The sequence below is a fragment of the Charadrius vociferus genome, unplaced genomic scaffold (assembly GCF_000708025.1).
Source record: "Charadrius vociferus isolate BGI_N301 unplaced genomic scaffold, ASM70802v2 scaffold663, whole genome shotgun sequence".
In the NCBI taxonomy this organism is placed as follows: domain Eukaryota; kingdom Metazoa; phylum Chordata; class Aves; order Charadriiformes; family Charadriidae; genus Charadrius; species Charadrius vociferus.
In genome coordinates this window covers 713,085-729,903 of record NW_009647670.1, presented here as the reverse complement: position 1 = coordinate 729,903, position 16,819 = coordinate 713,085, and the positions used below count along the sequence as shown (strand labels likewise).

The 16,819-nt window shown below is 41.8% G+C and overlaps 2 protein-coding genes across 2 annotated transcripts in view; both read left to right on the top strand.

Annotated features, from left to right (window-relative positions):
* The first annotated feature begins 666 nt into the window (after positions 1 to 666).
* Positions 667 to 13,950, top strand: TNFRSF8 (tumor necrosis factor receptor superfamily, member 8). The gene is made up of 12 exons (XM_009881086.1): positions 667 to 744; positions 1,584 to 1,674; positions 5,232 to 5,357; positions 5,790 to 5,945; positions 6,048 to 6,141; positions 6,589 to 6,827; positions 7,082 to 7,192; positions 7,755 to 7,802; positions 8,986 to 9,011; positions 10,838 to 11,045; positions 12,546 to 12,789; positions 13,881 to 13,950. Exons 1-12 carry the CDS (start codon positions 667 to 669, stop codon positions 13,948 to 13,950), a joined length of 1,491 nt encoding a protein of 496 aa, XP_009879388.1.
* A 2,499-nt stretch (positions 13,951 to 16,449) lies between these two features.
* TNFRSF1B (tumor necrosis factor receptor superfamily, member 1B) overlaps positions 16,450 to 16,819 on the top strand; it is a 16,786-nt gene continuing 16,416 nt past the window's right edge. Inside the window, exon 1 of the mRNA XM_009881085.1 lies at positions 16,450 to 16,504. Coding sequence (XP_009879387.1) covers positions 16,450 to 16,504 — 55 coding nt within the window. The remainder of the gene's footprint in view (positions 16,505 to 16,819) is intronic.

Below are 16,819 nucleotides of genomic sequence, written 5' to 3'. Positions count from 1 at the left end.
TAGGATTTGTCCCTAAATGATAAGTAAAACAGTTTATTGTTTTATAATAAACACATCTTTAGGTCACTAAATTCAAGCATTATGACTGTATAAATAACTGAACAGAAAGACCTGTTTGCTGCAAACAAGAATTATCTTTGTGGATTACAGCCAGTCTAGCTAGATTTAGATGACACCACCTCTTATTCCAGTGCACACAGAGCTGGAAATCTGTTACAGATGTTAGAGATTCTTTGTTTTTATTTTCTAAAGAATCCTTATCTCAAATTAAAATGGGATCATTTCAGGCCAGCAATTTTTAGCCTTTTTTTTTTGTTTAATTTGCTAACTGCTGCCAGGTTTTTAAAGGAGATGCAGACTATTAGACAAACTTATCTGCAGCTGGTTTTCAAACAGTGTTCGGAACATTGGCTGAAAAACATATTTTGTGGGGCAATGCCACTACCCTTTTGTTTGTATGAAACAAGGAGTTCCTTTCTGAGCGCTGAAATGCTTGATATACAGGTTGGGCTATGTGCGAACCCTGTGAAGTTCAACAAGGACAAGTGTGGGGTCCTGCACATGGGTCAGGGCAATACCAAGCACAAATCCAGGCTGGGTGGAGAATGTACGGAGAGCAGCCCTGAGGAGAAGGATGTGGGGCTGTTGGTGGGTGAGAAGCTCACCATGAGGCAGCAACGTGCGATCGCAGCCAAGAAAGCCCCCAGCATCCCGGGCTGCGTCCCCAGCAGCGTGGCCAGCAGAGTGAGGGAGGGGATTCTGCCCCTCTGCTCCGCTCTGGGGAGACCCCCCTGCAGTGCTGCCTCTGGTTCTGGAGCCACCAACAGCAGAAGGACACGGAGCTGTTGGAGCAGGGCCAGAGGAGGCCCTGGAGATGCTGCAAGGGAGGGAGTTGTCCTCTCTCTGGGAGGACAGGCTGGGAGAGTTGGGGGGGTTCAGCCTCGAGAAGAGAAGGCTCTGGGGAGACCTTCGAGCCCCTTCCAGTGCCTAAAGGGGCTCCAGGAAAGCTGGGGAAGGACTCTTGATCAGGGAGGGGAGCGATAGGATGAGGGGGAACGGTTTTAAACTGAAAGAGGGTGGATTTAGATTAGATATCGGAAAGCAATTCTTGACTGTGCGGGTGGTGAGCCCCTGGCACAGGTTGCCCCGAGAAGCTGTGGCTGCCCCATCCCTGGAGGTGTTCAAGGCCAGGTTGGACGGGGCTTGGAGCAACCTGGGCTGGTGGGAGGGGTCCCTGCCCAGGGCAGGGGGGTTGGAACAAGATGGTCTTTAAGGTCCCTTCCAACCTAAACCATTCTGTGATTCTATTATTCCATTCCTATGTTTAAATGACTTTCAGAGAAAAGAGCCTGCTGAGTGAAGGTACATATTGAATTATTGCTGAATACACTGAATATCATAATCTTTGCTTAAGCATATAGGCAACAGTAATTTAATTGCTTTGGGGACAGTTGAACTTTCAAAAACCTGCAGGGTTTTTTTTACCTTCTGCAGCTCCCCTCACTTGAGACAAATACTAGGATCTGCTCTAATACGGAACTAGTTGTTTTCTAATTGTGTCTTTTGTCTCTTTCAATTTCTAGAAATCACTAACCCCATCTCATTCCTGTGATACGCTTGAGAATTGGTTCTATGATGAATCTTCACGAAGCTGCTGTTACCAGTGTCCCTCAGGTCAGTATGTTTATAATTTAGTCCAATTAACATGGAGCCTTAGTTGTAGAGATAGTAGGAACCATGTGTATCTGCAGAATTGCATTTTGTCCCTGAAGAAAAGTGCAATTTCATGAATCGCTGTTTAGTGTGGATCCAGAAGTGAACTTGTTCACCACTGTTCTGCTCCTGTTCAGTCTGCATGCAAACAATCTGTAAATTGCTAACTAGATAACTTACTAGAATTTTTAATGTGTTTTTTATCACTTGACACTCTGAAGTAGTTAGAAGTAGGCAGGTCTAAGAATTCATTTCAGCTTACCTCAGAGTGTGAAATAGCACAGTGAAATTAGGCTAAGTAAGTTTCTGATCAGAGACAAAAAAAATAAAATGATGCTGTGGAAAATCTGTCATTATCCTCATAGTCAAAACAGTTTAGAAAGCATCTCACATGAGAAAGGGAACAGCCCCTTGTCAGGGGACACAGTGAGCTTTGCTGGAAGCTAGTTGTGACTCAGAGGCATATGAGGTCAGGAGCAGGAAACACCTTGGTGAGACAAGAGTTCTGGAAATGTCTGAAACTCCCCCTATTGGCCAAAAACCCCCTCAGTGGGTGGGGCATTTTATGGTACTTCACCATCATCAATATCTTCTTAAATAAGTGTTTTCTTCTTTTTTTTTTTTTTTAAAAGGAAATTTTTGACATTTATTTGTGCTCTGCTAATAAAGAGGGGTTTAACGCGTGGTTGCTAGCATTTGCATGCAGTTACATCAGGGTTCCCACTGCGACATCTTGTGCTGCTGGCCACACCACTAGAATCATTCAGAAGTTGTATAAGTAAACAAGACCAAGGGATGGAAAAACAAGTCTTGTAAAAGAAGAAAAGGAGTGGGGATCTTACTCTGAGCCAGTCCCAAGAATAGCTCTTTTCTCCTTCAAAACCATACTTTGCAAAAGCTCCCATAATGACAGGTGTCACAGTGAGGTCTTGTGAAAAGCAGAGATCTGATTTACATCTGGCTGTAATGAGCCACCAGTCTCAATCATTTCACCTCAGCTTCTTCTTGAAACTCATTTTGTTACCACATCCTCATGTCAGTCTTGGACATCTCTTCACATCCTCCAGGGCCTCCTTCACAACAGAAACTCATAAGAATCCTTTTTCATTTTAGTCTCCCACTACTCCTTCAAGCAGTAACCTATTCATATCTGCTACTAACTCAACTGCTCACTGCAAAGAAAGAGAAGCTTTTCTAAAATTCCATGTAATCAAAGTGGAGCATCTCGAACTCTTGATGCAGCCTGGCCTTTACTTTCCTTGGTGGTCCAGCCCACAGATGTACAGCTTTCAGTATGAGCACAGCGGCTCACATGCAAGCCATCCTCTGTTTCAAAGTTAATTTCAAGTTCAATTTCAAGATAAACTTAAAACCAAACCTCAAAAGATCATCCTAATAAATTTCTACAGTTGCCACATCTCTTCTCATGTACTTAAGTCTTGTGCAGGTAAAATAAGAATTGATACCTGGGATACCAGAAGAGTATTTTCTTTCTGTCATCAGAGAACAAAATAGTTCCCTCCTGTCAAGGGGAGAAACAGACTTTCATGGGAAATAATGGTATATGCTAGAACAGCTCATGTTTTGCAGAAGTTGGTATTCCACTTCAGTTCTGTTTATTCTCTTTATGGGTTTTTTTTTTTGTTTGTTTGGCTGTTGTTTTGTTTAGACTCTAAACCAGATACCCAGCTCCACAAGATAGTGCTGCAGTCAACAGTCAAGATAATTTCCCACCCACAGTTAACAGCAAATCTTCAGGAGTGAATGAACGCACATACTGACAAAAGAAAAACACTTAAAACACTTACTTCATCTACTTACTGTCAGTACATTTTTCTGTACAGGGGATTGCAGCTGGTATTCCTACTGCTCAGGCTCTGGTTGTTGAGCTATGAAGACAATCAGTGGAGAGCAGCACCAGAAGACACTGTTAGGCAAGCGTCAAAGCTATTGCACCGGGGCACACATCCCCCAAGGAAGGGACCCATGTGTACAGGAAATCTCAAATAACTGAAGTTAGAGCTTTTGGGTCGTTGGATGAGGAAGGAGAAAATGACACACACTTGCAGGTACACACGTGCAGCTTGAGTGCTGAGATTCAGCAGTCGGCCCCGGCCTTGAAAAGAATAGTCCAAGACAAGTAGATTTGAGGAGGTGGGAGTGATGTGGGTCAGGCTTGTCTGGTGGTATTTAGTGGGCCAAATATAGCACAGCTGTTTTTACCTGCACTCCAACATCAGGCTTGCCAAAATGAGGTGAGTTACTTCCCTGCCAGGTTCCGGCTCCCTGTGGTTGATTCTGTGATTGGGTGATGCAGGCTGAATGCTGAAACTGGGATTCTTTTCTCTCCTTTTGTTTTCCACCTGTGAAACACTTAACTCTGCCTATCTTTATGTTGCTGCTTTAGCTTTTACTTTTACTTCTGCAACTTACCCCCCGGTAGTTACTTCCACCTCCTGGCAAAGCCACAAGGTCACAGCTGACCACTGCACCTCTCCTTTCTTTGGCACTATGGCCAGTGGTAGAATTCCCCGTCTGTTGCTTCAGGAGCTGAAACATTAGGAATTCTTCTGTCCCAGCCTTTCCCATACTCCTAGCTAGTTATTGTACCTAGCTTGCCAGACGGATCCTTTTAAAACCTTGTCACTAGAAAATGATTACTGGACGTAAACACAGAGTCATAGAATAGGTTAAGTTTGGCAAAGACCTCCAGAGGTCATCTAATTCAGCCAGCTGCTCAACTTCACGCATGCTGCATATATACAGGTCCACAAAATCCAGGGTAGCATGCTTTCAAACTGTGAGTGATGAGTACAGGGGAGTTGGAAGTGTTGAGCAGAGAAAGTGTGTAGCATATACATCCAGCATCAGAAAAACGTACATTTGTAATTTGATTTGTTAAAGGAAAGCAATTGGAAAATGAAACCATCTCACAACTGTCAAGGCAACTGTACAACTAGCAGGACTGCTCAGAAAGCAACCTCCTGCAACCCTGCTGGGCTATGTAGGGCACAGCTCAAGGAGCACCATCCTGTAACCTCGCAGTCTGAACATGGGAGATGGGGCATGAATCCATGCACCTAGGAGATTCTGGCAGCTTTTGAAAGGAAAAGTGATGCCTTAGGTAGCAAACTACCAGGACTCGGTTGCTATAGTCAAGAAGAAAACATGAAAACCAATTGCCTGGGAACTTAGTACTGGCAGGACAGTATTGCCCTCACTACAGACTTGGCGGTCTTTTCTAACTGTCAGCAAGTGACTTGCCACATGCCCATTCTGCAGCAGTCCATACTGACTGTGATAATACCGTGCACAGTGCTGCTGTAACAGGACAGCTGTGATCCCTTCACACTTGAATGGGAAAGGCAAAAATGTGCTAGAGAAACCAAAGGACAGGTACAAAGAGAAGACTGGGCTCGTGTGCCTAACAGGTAAATGAGCATACAAGAACACTTCAGAATGGTTGTCTCCTGTGATTCTGAACAGGTATCCTGCATATTTTGATTTTCTTTCTCCAGGCTATGTTAAAAAGAAAGCATGTCCTAGGGACCCAGATGAAGACTGCATGAGATGTGGACCTGAACAATATGTGAATGAAGCATCTCAAAAACCACGATGTGACGCTTGTGTATCATGCGCAAAAGGTTTGCTTTCCTTCACACATGCCTCACAGTAATATTCTCTCTATATATTTTATTTGTACTTTATTTCTATATATATTTATATTTTATTAATTTAGAATTTCCAGCAGCACAATTATCCATCCTTGGTTACTGATTTAGAGAGCCGAATGCTACCTTGCGCATAATCAGAGTTGCTTCCTGTGTGACCTGGGACTTCCTAAAAATTCTCTCATCCGATGCTATCCAAGTCTGATCTCTGCTTTCTGTCTTATATTACAAGCCATTGTCTACAAGTTTCCCCAAATATTCATGACTTAAGTTGCCGTCACGAAGGGTGCCGGCAGCCTGTTCTGCTTCCTGAGCCTTTGAACTGGTGTTGCTCAGCTTTGGCCCCTGCTTCGTGTTTTCCTCGCAGGGTGATCCTTTGTTCCTGCATCTGTTTCTTCCCCTCAGAGTCTGACCTTGTGGAGAAAGAGCCCTGCTCCTTCAATTCTAGCCGCGTGTGTGAGTGCCGCCCAGGCCTTTTCTGTCAAACCCCTGTTGTGAACACCTGCATGCGATGCCAGAAGCACACTGTTTGCAAGCCTGGTTTTGGGGTTAAAGTCAGAGGTAGGAATTCCCGCCTGCCTGGCTTACCTTTTCTGATCTTGGCCATAGGCCTGGACCAGGTGCCTTTTGGTTGGTCTGTCCTCAGTCATTATTTTTATTCAGGCACCTCGACAACTGATGTTACTTGTGAAAAGTGCCCTGCTGGGACCTTCTCTGATCAAAATTCCAGCACTGACATCTGCAAGCCCCACACAAAGTAAGTCCATACTTCTTTCAAGTGACTTACCAGTTAGTTAAACTTAATAAAGGACAAAAAGGGACACCTGTCACTTCTGGTGTAAAGTATACAAATTCATCTTGGAGGCAACAGGATAGTTTTGGGCCTATGTGCAGAGTTTAGAAGGCCTCTCTTTATACTTCTTGCACAGCTCTGTACTGGAGGAAGGAAGGAATCCCTCTTGCCTCATTTTTAGTTTATTGAGTACAGTGGAATTATACGCGCCTGTGAGTATCGGGTTTGCATACAGGTCAAGAATTAATGCCACCAGGGGTGAGAAGAAGTTTAATGACTTTTTCACTTAAAGCAATAAATGCAGGTGGTACAAAAATGACTAAAGGGATGGTTGTCACATGGAAAATACTCTTATCTTGTACCATGGCAGTTTCCTCTGTCACTGATACGCTGTTCTCTTTCATTCCCTAGCTGTGCCGAGTTAAACAAAGTAGCACTAAGCAAAGGAAATGCCACACATGATCAGGTTTGCCTGGACCAATTGCCCACCTACCTCACCCCAAGCACTTTGTCCATGAGATTCAGCGATGAAACAAATCACTCTGAGCTAAGGAGGTTTGAGGAGAACCTGGTGACCATTGCTAGTATCCTTCTAAGCGCCGGAACAACTGAAAACCCCAGTTCAACTCATGAGGAGACAGCTGTGACTGGCACTTCTCCTACGTCGGCCAAGGGGGAGACAACAATAGGAGGTAACAAAGATAAAACATTTAGTCTGTCTAGCCTGTTTTATTTGGATAGAACTTTGGTAAATGAAATTTTTCTGTGGGAGCTTCCTGCAAATCCCCTGCAATTTGTGAAATGTTGTCCATGGTTCTATGTCCAAACACAGAGATCTACTAATAGTTCCCCCTCTGCCTTTTCGTAGCCTTTCCTGTACTTCCTTTCCCTTTCTGTGCTATAGGTCTAGTTCTTTGGGGAGTGGTTCTCTCTGTGATAGTGCTTCTTGTGGGCATGCTGTTATTTTGGAAAAGGAAGGTTTGCAAGAAGCGGATCCTCATCCTCAAAGGAAAGCGTGAGTTTTTAAAGCTGTAATACATAGCATGCCGTTTGATCTCCCAAGTATATGCCAACTGGGAACTCAAATATCTCCAAATTTTGTGGAGGTCATTGGGGAAGAGAATGTTCGCTGCTGCCTGGTGGAGGTGGGCCAGATAAGGGTTCTAGGCAAACTGGTTGTGCAGCGTGGTAGAGAACATGAGAGAAAGATTGAAGCAGCTGTGAATTTATGGAGGTAGATAGTACAAGCTGGGTGGGGAAACGGTAACCAGTGGTTTCTTCTCTCATCACAGACACTAATATTAAATGATATCTGAAGTGTTTTGGGAGTATTTGTTGGTTCCTGGGATAGAGTTGGACTTTGAGCATGAAAGAAAGAGTAATTTTTACTGATGGTGAATCTCTTCAGCTTCACCTAGAATTACATGTGGGGTGCACCTGTGGAACCACATTCCCTCTTTTATAGAAAGCAGGTCGTGCCTGTTGTAGGTTGGTTGTAGACCTGTGGGTGTAGTAAAGCTGTTAGAGCCTGTATGCTCCACAATGAGTTTTACTAAATGAATGGTTTCTTTTATCAGCACATCTGCATTCCGTCATTTCACACAAACCCAGGCTCAAATCTCAAGGTAAGTGACTGATGGACCAGGAACTGTAATCCATATGTCTAAAGAATAAGTGGATAGTTTTAATATGGAACTTTATTTTATGGAATTTTAGTTTAAAACGTGGAAGTTTTTAATGTCAAATGTTTTTCTTTGCTGACATGCAAAAGACCAGTCTTGTTGGCTGCCATGCACAGGCAGGTGACGCTCTGGATGTCACAAGCCACTAGATGGCACTTTTTTCCCACTGCAGCCGAATGGCTGGGCCATGTGTCAGTGTGTCATGGAGGCTTTACTGGAACAACGCCCAATTAATTTCTGGGCACTCAAATGTGGGAGATATGTTCTGAAAAAAGTGGGTGTTAGCCATAGCAACCTGTACAGATCCTCCAGAGTACACGTTTTGCTAAATTAACGAATCCCCTCTCAGCACTTCCATTGATTGATCTGTTCTCTTCTGTTGGGTTAGATTCTCCGAATCACCGCACATCAGAGCTTTTTCTACTCGTTTATTCAAAAATACAATTTAAAACCTCTTGTGTGCACCTTAATTTTCTCAAAATGGAATTTTTGCTTCCTCACTTGCCTTACACAATAGAAACTGTTACTGTGCAGCATTATTGAGCTGAATCACTGAAAATAAAGATGTCTGCAAGTGAGGGTGAAATCGTATAGTAGGCCTGAGCCCATCTAGCTTCATGGAACAGCAGAAGGATGCTGTACACTCCCTTCTTCCCACCTCTTTTCTTTCCCCGGTGTTCCCTTCCTCCATCCTTGCATAAAATCCCATCCCCTTAATATTCAGCTGACTACATGATGAACCAGTCCAACTTGTTAATTCAGTAGAAAGTTATTAACTTTTATTTTTTAACTTTTTTTTAATAAGTCTGTCTTCCGCTTATCTAGAAATTTTAATCGGTTCATCATTTCATTAGATGAATATCAGTTGTGGTGTGGGGAGAATGATAGGGATGGCCACAAAGTGCTGTGGGGAGAGCAGGACCTCACAGTGTTGGCAGGAATATGTTGCTGGTTTGCCTTAGCCATGTCATGTAAGTGTGCCCTCAGTGGTAGAGAAAGCATAGTGCAGGTGGGTTAGGCAGTAGAGTAGTTTAGGACATGGCTAGGTGATATTTCAGAGCAAATATTAACGTTCTTGTGATTGCTGTGAATTTTCTTCTGATAATTTTTCCTCTTTCCATTGCAGGTTCTGATCTAGTGAACAAATGTGCAGTAAGTGTGAACAGTATTCTAAAACAGATCACTTTCCATTCCAATGTAAATAATGATATTTTTAAATGCCCAGTTAAAGAGTGCCAGCCTTTTTGTTTGGCCTTTCCTCTAGGATTAGTGATGGTACAGCAATGAGACTTGCTACTTTTGTGTCCTGGGCTATGTTTAATATGGTGTTAATGTGATGCTGCCAGTCTTGCTTGTGGAAGGAGTATTTGGTTTAGTCTTATGTCATTTGTGTTGCATTCTATGGGACAAGATCCAAAATCACAGGACGAGCATGACTTTTCTACCTTCTGGGAGAACTTTGTCTGTCAGTCCCATCTTATCTTACTCCTTCAGTCGCACAAGTGGGATTTGTAGTCATCTTCTGTCTCCCTGCATGTCGCCTCCCCTCTTTGCAGATGACTATAGGTACACAGTGGGTATTGTTTGTCTGGAAGACCTTCCATCAGGACCAGCTTCTGGTGTAACAGTATAGTTTGCAGATGAACAAGAGAAATATCAGTCAATCTGGTAAAACAGATCCTCAGCTGCTGAAATAATCACAGCTCTGTTTGATTCTCCCACTTCCAGTGATATTACAGAAACTTTTGTCCTCTGTGTCTTTTCAGTTTATTAGGCTTATCTTTAAATGTCCATATCTGCTAAAACACTCTTTAGACTGTTCCCTTTTTTTCTGAAAATCAGTTTACTTTAAAATGTTGTACATCTGCACATATATAAGATAGTACTTATTCTAGTAAATCTGGTTGCGATCAGCTATCATAATTTCAGTGTGACATTGCTAATTCTTGAGTTGTAGGGAGCTTCCTCTCTTGCTTTCATAGAGAGTCAGACATAAGCAAGAGTTTTAAATTGCAAATTTAAAAATCTTACTATGTTGGGTTTGTTTTTTTTTTTCTTTTCCAACCTTGTGGAAACAGAAACAGAGCTAGGAACCATCAGAAATTTGTGATGCAGGACCTTTAGCCTCTCCCTGGGTCTGGCTCCTCTTTTAAAGGACTGTTTGTAATCAATTCTCCATATAATAGCTACTCTGAGCTTGTTTCTCCTGCTTCTGAGGTTCTGCTGAGGCAACTCTGGCTTGTTTTGTTCTTCCATAGGAACATGGTAGGTCTTTGCAAAATCTAAGAGGAAGTTAAACTATGTATTTTCAGTTTTAACTGTTTGACTCTCTCACTGTAGGACTACACATCTGTACAGGTTTGTCCTCTGATACTTATCTCACAACTAAATATGAAAAATATCTTCTTAAAGTCCTTTCTGAGCAAATCCCTTAAAACTTGTCTCCAGCATCTGTCTTTCTTACTGATGTTATACTCTTTGCTGAAAAGTGCTATTGAGCTTGAGCCCCCCAGAACGCAGCTGCTACTGTGTTACAGGATAGCGGCCTCTGCAGCAGAGCATATGGTCTAAGACTTGTGGCGAAGTGTCAAAATGACAAATAGGTGGATTTACAAAAGTTCATCGGCATCTAAATTGCAGACAAGGCAGTGGACTTTACTAAAGCATCCAAGCAGGTCCGGGAAACTGGATTTCAGTGGAAGTGAGGTATTCTTGAAAATGTCATCAAAAATCTGTGAATTTAGCTTAGAAACACTGTTTTTAAATATGGCCTTAAGTGATGCAGGAGCCTACTTCAAAGAAACTTAAGTTCCCATGTCAGTTAGGCGCTTTGGAATTTTTTAATCCCTGTGACAGTGGTGCTGTGAAGTACATTATGTTATTCTGACTGCCACGGAAGGATTGTGTAGACCTATTGCAGTCTTCACAGTGTTGTTTTTACATTCACTCCACTTCTACTCTCCTCTTTGTATTGGCAGAAGATCATACTGACTACTGACAGTGGGCCAGAAGAGAAGGAGTTAATTGACAGGACTGTCCCTTTGGAAACCAACAATAACTTGGTCTCCAGTACAGAAAAATCATACAGTCCTGATCTGAGTCTGACTGATGTGACACAGTGCAATGGAAATGCCCCAGATTGCCCTGTCGATTCTCGAGTGAGAGACCACACAAATAATCGAATTGGTGAGTCTTGCTTCTCTTCTTTTTTCCTCTTACCTTTTCAGTTTTTCAACTATGAGCACATAATGTCATTCTGAGATTATTAGTAAGCTGCAAAGTGTCCAAAGCTTCTAACAAAGATAGCTGAATCTCCAGAACCTTTGACACACAAATTCTGGTATATCTATTCATTTGAATGTAATGCTTTCTTTTTTTCACGTTTGCCTTAGTCACTTATGAACCTGACAGAAAAAATGCTTTGCTCTTCTTCCTCTTTTTTGTTTCAGAAGATGTAAATTTGCAGAAGAAGTTTGAAATCCAAAATATATCAGCTGGAAAATGATGCTCTAATACTTAATGAGAGTTGTACTTCACGTATCTCAAGCTATCATTTTCTTCTCTTGGTTTCACAGTAATAGCTTGAAATTTGTCTCTCATAGGTTCCCATAAAGTCTTTGACCATGGCATAGTGTAGGGGATAAAGTCAGGCAAAGAAGCTTATTTGCACAGGGAAAATTGTTATCTGAGACACAGTCTACATGAGACATTCTGGCAATGTTTCCAAACCCAATTTTGAAGGCATTTGAAGGGGGCTTTTGGTATTAGTAGAGCTGACCTTTCCTTACTTAATGCCCTTTCTGTTTTTTCTGAGTGATGGACTTGGAATGAATGTGATGATTTGACTTAGCATACCGAAATATTTCTAAGCAACTGTGAACACTAACTTACAGTGTCTAATCCGCAGCATCCTTCTGAATAAAATGTAGTGGTCCAAACCATAGCAAAGGCCTTATTTACCTTTTGTAAAAGGGCAGAGTCAGCAAGTTGGACGCAAGATTCAAGTCTATCCCAGAAAATTTTGTAGTTGATTCTCTGCTGAAAATAAGCTAATTTCTTTGCTGGTCCTAAGACCAGATAATTACCCAGAATCTGTACAGTGCCGATCCTTGGTCAAAGGCTGCTTTTAATGCAGGTATTGTTGCTTCTTGAAACAGCGGGATCATGAGTCTTGGATTGTCCATATCTATCTTGCCCAGATCCCAGTTAATTGCTTCTTCTAACAGACTCTTGTCTTGCAGACTCTTACTGCATTTTCTAATCTGTCTTTCTCCTGTAGTCCTAGCTATAGTGCAGTGGCTTCATCACATGGAGCTAGATCTACTTGATCTAAAATGCCCAGAGTCCCTTTGACAGTGATCCAAAACCAGACAGTGTAGTATAAAATGTGCAGGCCTTCTTTATCACTTAGTATGTTCAGTGCTTTGATTTCAAAATTAAAAGCACCTTATAAAAAATGAAATAGACAACTTATAATGTGTGAATTCCAAAAACTTTCGTGGGTTAGTGAATTCTGTGTTTTTATGGTGATGGGCTTGATCTGCATGCCTCTGATTTAAAAAAGAACAAGGTGGGAAAAAGAAGAAAAAATGAGCACCAAATAAAAAATTGTGCATGGAAAGGAACCATCTTTAGGGTCAGCAATGACTGTTAACTACACTCAGCACTATTTTTTTCCTTCCTCAGAAAAAATATACATCATGAACGCCGACACAGTTATTGTGGGGTACGTTCCAGAAGTGCCTAGTGGCAAGAACTGTGCTGTTAGAGGATGTGAAAGTAGTGTTGATGCCCAGGAAAACACGGAAGAGGAACTGACAGTGCACTATCCAGAGCAGGAAACAGAGTCTTTTCCAGGGAATGATGTGATGGTTCCTGTGGAAGAGGAGGGGAAGGAATTTCATCACCCCACCGCTGCCACTGAAAAGTGGTAAACCCACTGAAAAGATGCGTGAAGAGACGGAAACATCCAGTGTTACACTAAGCCTGAATCTATGACAAGGGAGGTAAACACATAGTGCCTTAAATTATCTGGAAACTTGTGTAAAACACTGAAACAGATTCAGACAAGGAGTCCTAGAACCTATTCTATCTAACAAGTGAGAGGATCATCCAAACTGTTGGCCTTCATAGGTGGCGTCAAATATTTCTCTTTCCTTCTGTCTCTCAGTATCATTCTGGAAAGAAATTTGAATCAAAGCTACAAAATTCAGAGGACATCTGGATGCCAACTCAAGTTTCACAGCTTGCTTTCTCTGCATGAAGGAACGGATTGAAAACTGTTATCTGATTACTTCTATTGGCTATGAAACTTCTGGCCAGAACTCTGAGTTGAGCTCGAGACTCAGCCACGTTTCATATGTTGTTTCTATTCCAGTATTATCAGTACTTCCAATTTTGTCATATGTTTTGCAACATCTGGTAGTTTTCTTAAGGCCTCAACTCTTGACTGAAAGTAACAACAATTTCAGTTTACCCTAACACAAACAGAACTCTTCAGTTTGTGGACTTCATGTTTCTTGAGGAAATAGGATCAAAAGATGCCAAACAGGCTCAGAAAACAGAAAGCAAATAAAACTAATTGAAGTCCAGTGTTCTTTAGGCCATTCTTTCTAAGTTTTGAAGTCCGATTCATGTTTTTTGATTACTGCAAATCCTCAGTGAGTGAGCAAAATGGCCTCTTCTGATGGAAGGCAAACAGGCTGAACATTTGGATGTTGGATGAAGTATGGGTTTAGCCAAGTGTGGAGTCTGTAAGAAGGGAAAAAAAAGAAGATAAACTAGTTTTCTGTAAAAAGGAAGGACTGAAAAACAGGCACAGCAGTTATTTCCTATAACATTGTTAATATCTTCTTGGTTTAGAATTGCTCGTAGTCATCAGGGTGACACTGATTTGCATATCTGTTCTTTTAAAAAATCTGTTTTGTGGTCAACTGGCTTGTGTTATGTTATTTCTCAATCTTTTATGCTGCTTGTTTGATAACTGTAAATGTAATAGTGCTGACTATGTTTTTTGCACAGGACAATGGAAAATGAGCAAGATGACGAAGTGTGCCTTAATAGTCAAAAAAATGAACCACAAAAACAATGACTTGCTTCGTAGTTTTACCCTGGACAGAGTACTGTAAAAACAGCTGTGCAACTTCAGCGTCTTTTGTCTTAGAACACACAAAAGGAACATAAGGGCATAAAAACCACCTTCTTGGGCCAGACTAGTAGTCCGAGCCTGACATTTTATCTCTGCCAGTTGCAGTAAGAGGTGTTATTTAGGGACAGCACATAAGCCTTGCTAATATTTGCTGTTTGCATTCCTTATAGTTCTGCAGCATTAGCTGTAATTGGATTAAGGATGTTAAAGAGAATGACCCAGCCTGTAGTATTCGTTCATATTGCCATTAATTTTTCTTCTCTTTTGAATTTCCTGGTACAATCTGCCTCCTTAAGCACCTGTGGCAACAGATTACAGATACTTACCATTCGCTGTTGGCGTGGTTTGGGCCGAACCAGCCACTGGGCGAATGACAGCATAAAGAAGTACTTTTACCACTTTTAAACTGACCTCTTACTTATTTCAGTGAGTGCCACTAGTTCTTGTATGACAGAGTTTGGTGCAATACTGAGTTGCTTTTATGATTCTTGATTGTATCATCCTCAGCCTCCAAGCTGAGTTCACATCTTTTTATATTTCTCATGTAAGTTAGATGCTCCACTGCCTTGGTCATTTTCGTTGACCTCTTCCGCATCTTCTGTAACTTCACTACGTTCTTCTGGACATCTGGAGGCAGAACCACGCACTGCACTGAAGAAGAGGGGTGGGCCAAGGTTTTAAATAGTGGCAAAGTGATACCTTCTGTTTTGTTCTCAGTACTTCTCTAGACGATGCCCACTATTTTGTTTGCTTTTTTTGGCTGCCCCTGCACACTAAGCAGATGATTTCATAGAACCATCGAGGATGACTCCAAGATTGCTTTTCTGAGTGATAGCTGCTAGATGTGAATTCAGCACCATGTACGTCTGGTTTAGATTATTTTTCCCTAAATGTATTGCCTTGTGTTTATCTATGTAGAAGCTCATTTGCTACCTTTTTGTGAGCTCCTTCTGGCTTTATTTGCCTTCTGTATGTCAGACCTGGAGAAGTCTAGCATTGCCTTCACTGTGTGGGTGCTCGTTTCTCCAGATCATTGATGAAGTTATTGAATACAACTGGCCCCACCAATCCCCACTGCTAACTCTTCACTATCCTGAAAAATTACCATTATGTTGCGCTCTTTCCTTCCTGCCATTTGAACAGCCATAACTTTTGTGCCCTGTAACCTTTTAGCAAGTCCATAAAATGACCTTTCCTCCAATCCCGTGACAACTTTGTTTTTCCACCACCTTAGGTGTAGAACCTCATCAAAGGCTCGTTGAAAATCTCCATGAAGTAGGTCCACTGGATCTTGTATATCCATTAAGCTTCACAATATAAGGGAAGGTATGTTATCAAGATTTTGTGATTGAAGAAATAAATCCAGAGAAATTCATACTTTTCTGAAACCACAGCCCCGGAGGTGAAGTTGGGAGCGTCTCAGCATTATGGGATCTAGGCACTGACTGATCAGAGGATAATCTAACTGTAGTACATTTGAAAACTGGTTGTAATTTCAAGTGTTGTTAGTCCCAGTATTTAATTCCTGATGAATTCCACTCTTCTCTGCAAATCCAGAACATAAAATAATTTCTAAAAACAACTGCTGCCACTGTATGTTTTAGTTTGTCTACTGAATCTTGCAACAGAGGTGATCAGTGAATCCTTTCTGTGTACTTCTACATTTGTACTTGTTTTATTTCATTCAGAAAATAAGCTGCTCCTAATGCTCAGATCGAAATTTCTTTTGGCTGTCAGTATTGCCATGTCAGTGGCAGTTACATGAGATGAAGAAGGAAACAGAATTAACATTTTTTGGTTTTAGTGCTTGTTGTGCAACAGAAGGTCAAGTCATCAAGTACTGACATAAAATAGCAATGCAAGGAAGAAGAAAAATCTGTGTAGGACAAATACCGGTCACCCTTTCCTCGCTCCCAGTCAGGGTAGTTCATTGTTTTCCAGTGCATACACTTCATTCTAGAAAAATACAGGAACTTCTATTTCATTTTAGAGAACGCCAATTTGTGTACCCACAAACTGTGAATACACGTGTTCATCTGGCTGTGATTGTTAAAGATGTTCTGTAATGACAGATAATTGTGTTTTTCAGCTCTGTATATAAATTAATCTATTTTTACCAAACAGCTTTCTAGATGAATCATGCATTGCAACCTGCTAGATCTATTATAGTTGGATAGTTTAATAATGGTGGTAATCTTTGAATTAAAAATGACATGGATTTTAAGCGATAGGCATACTTTTCTTGTCTGATATGTAAATGTTTCATTGTTGATAATTTCAGTACATGTATCAGTTGCAGAAAAAATATTTTTTCAAGACAGCTGTTCAGAACTTACGAAGCTATTAGTGGACTGGAGTTTTTTTGCAAGAGCAGAGCAGGTCTGAGCTTACATTAAGGTCTCTCCATACCATCGCAGCAGTGTGCACGAGACGTGAGTGAACATGGTGCAGTGGTACCATGCAGTGGGTGTTAACGAACGCTGGAGTGCTGCAAAAAGTAAGTTTGTATTTTGGGGCTAATGGAGCACAAATACGACTAAAGAGACCCATTACACATAGAACCATAGAATGGTTTGGGTTGGAAGGGACCTTAAAGACCATCTAGTCCCACCCCCCTGCCCTGGGCAGGGACCCCTCCCACCAGCCCAGGTTGCTCCAAGCCCCGTCCAACCTGGCCTTGAACACCTCCAGGGATGGGGCAGCCACAGCTTCTCGGGGCAACCTGCCCCAGGGGCTCACCACCCGCACAGTCAAGAATTGCTTCCCGATATCTAACCTAAATCTCCCCTCTTTCCGTGTCAAACCGTTCCCC

Excerpts from the sequence above, each read along its gene's own strand:
- TNFRSF8 (XM_009881086.1), top strand. The coding sequence starts at position 667 with ATGAGGCAGCAACGTGCGATCGCAGCCAAGAAAGCCCCCAGCATCCCG. Across the intron at positions 1,675-5,231 it reads CTGTTACCAGTGTCCCTCAG|GCTATGTTAAAAAGAAAGCA; the intron begins GTCAGTATGTTT and ends TTCTTTCTCCAG. Across the intron at positions 7,803-8,985 it reads ACCCAGGCTCAAATCTCAAG|GTTCTGATCTAGTGAACAAA; the intron begins GTAAGTGACTGA and ends TTTCCATTGCAG.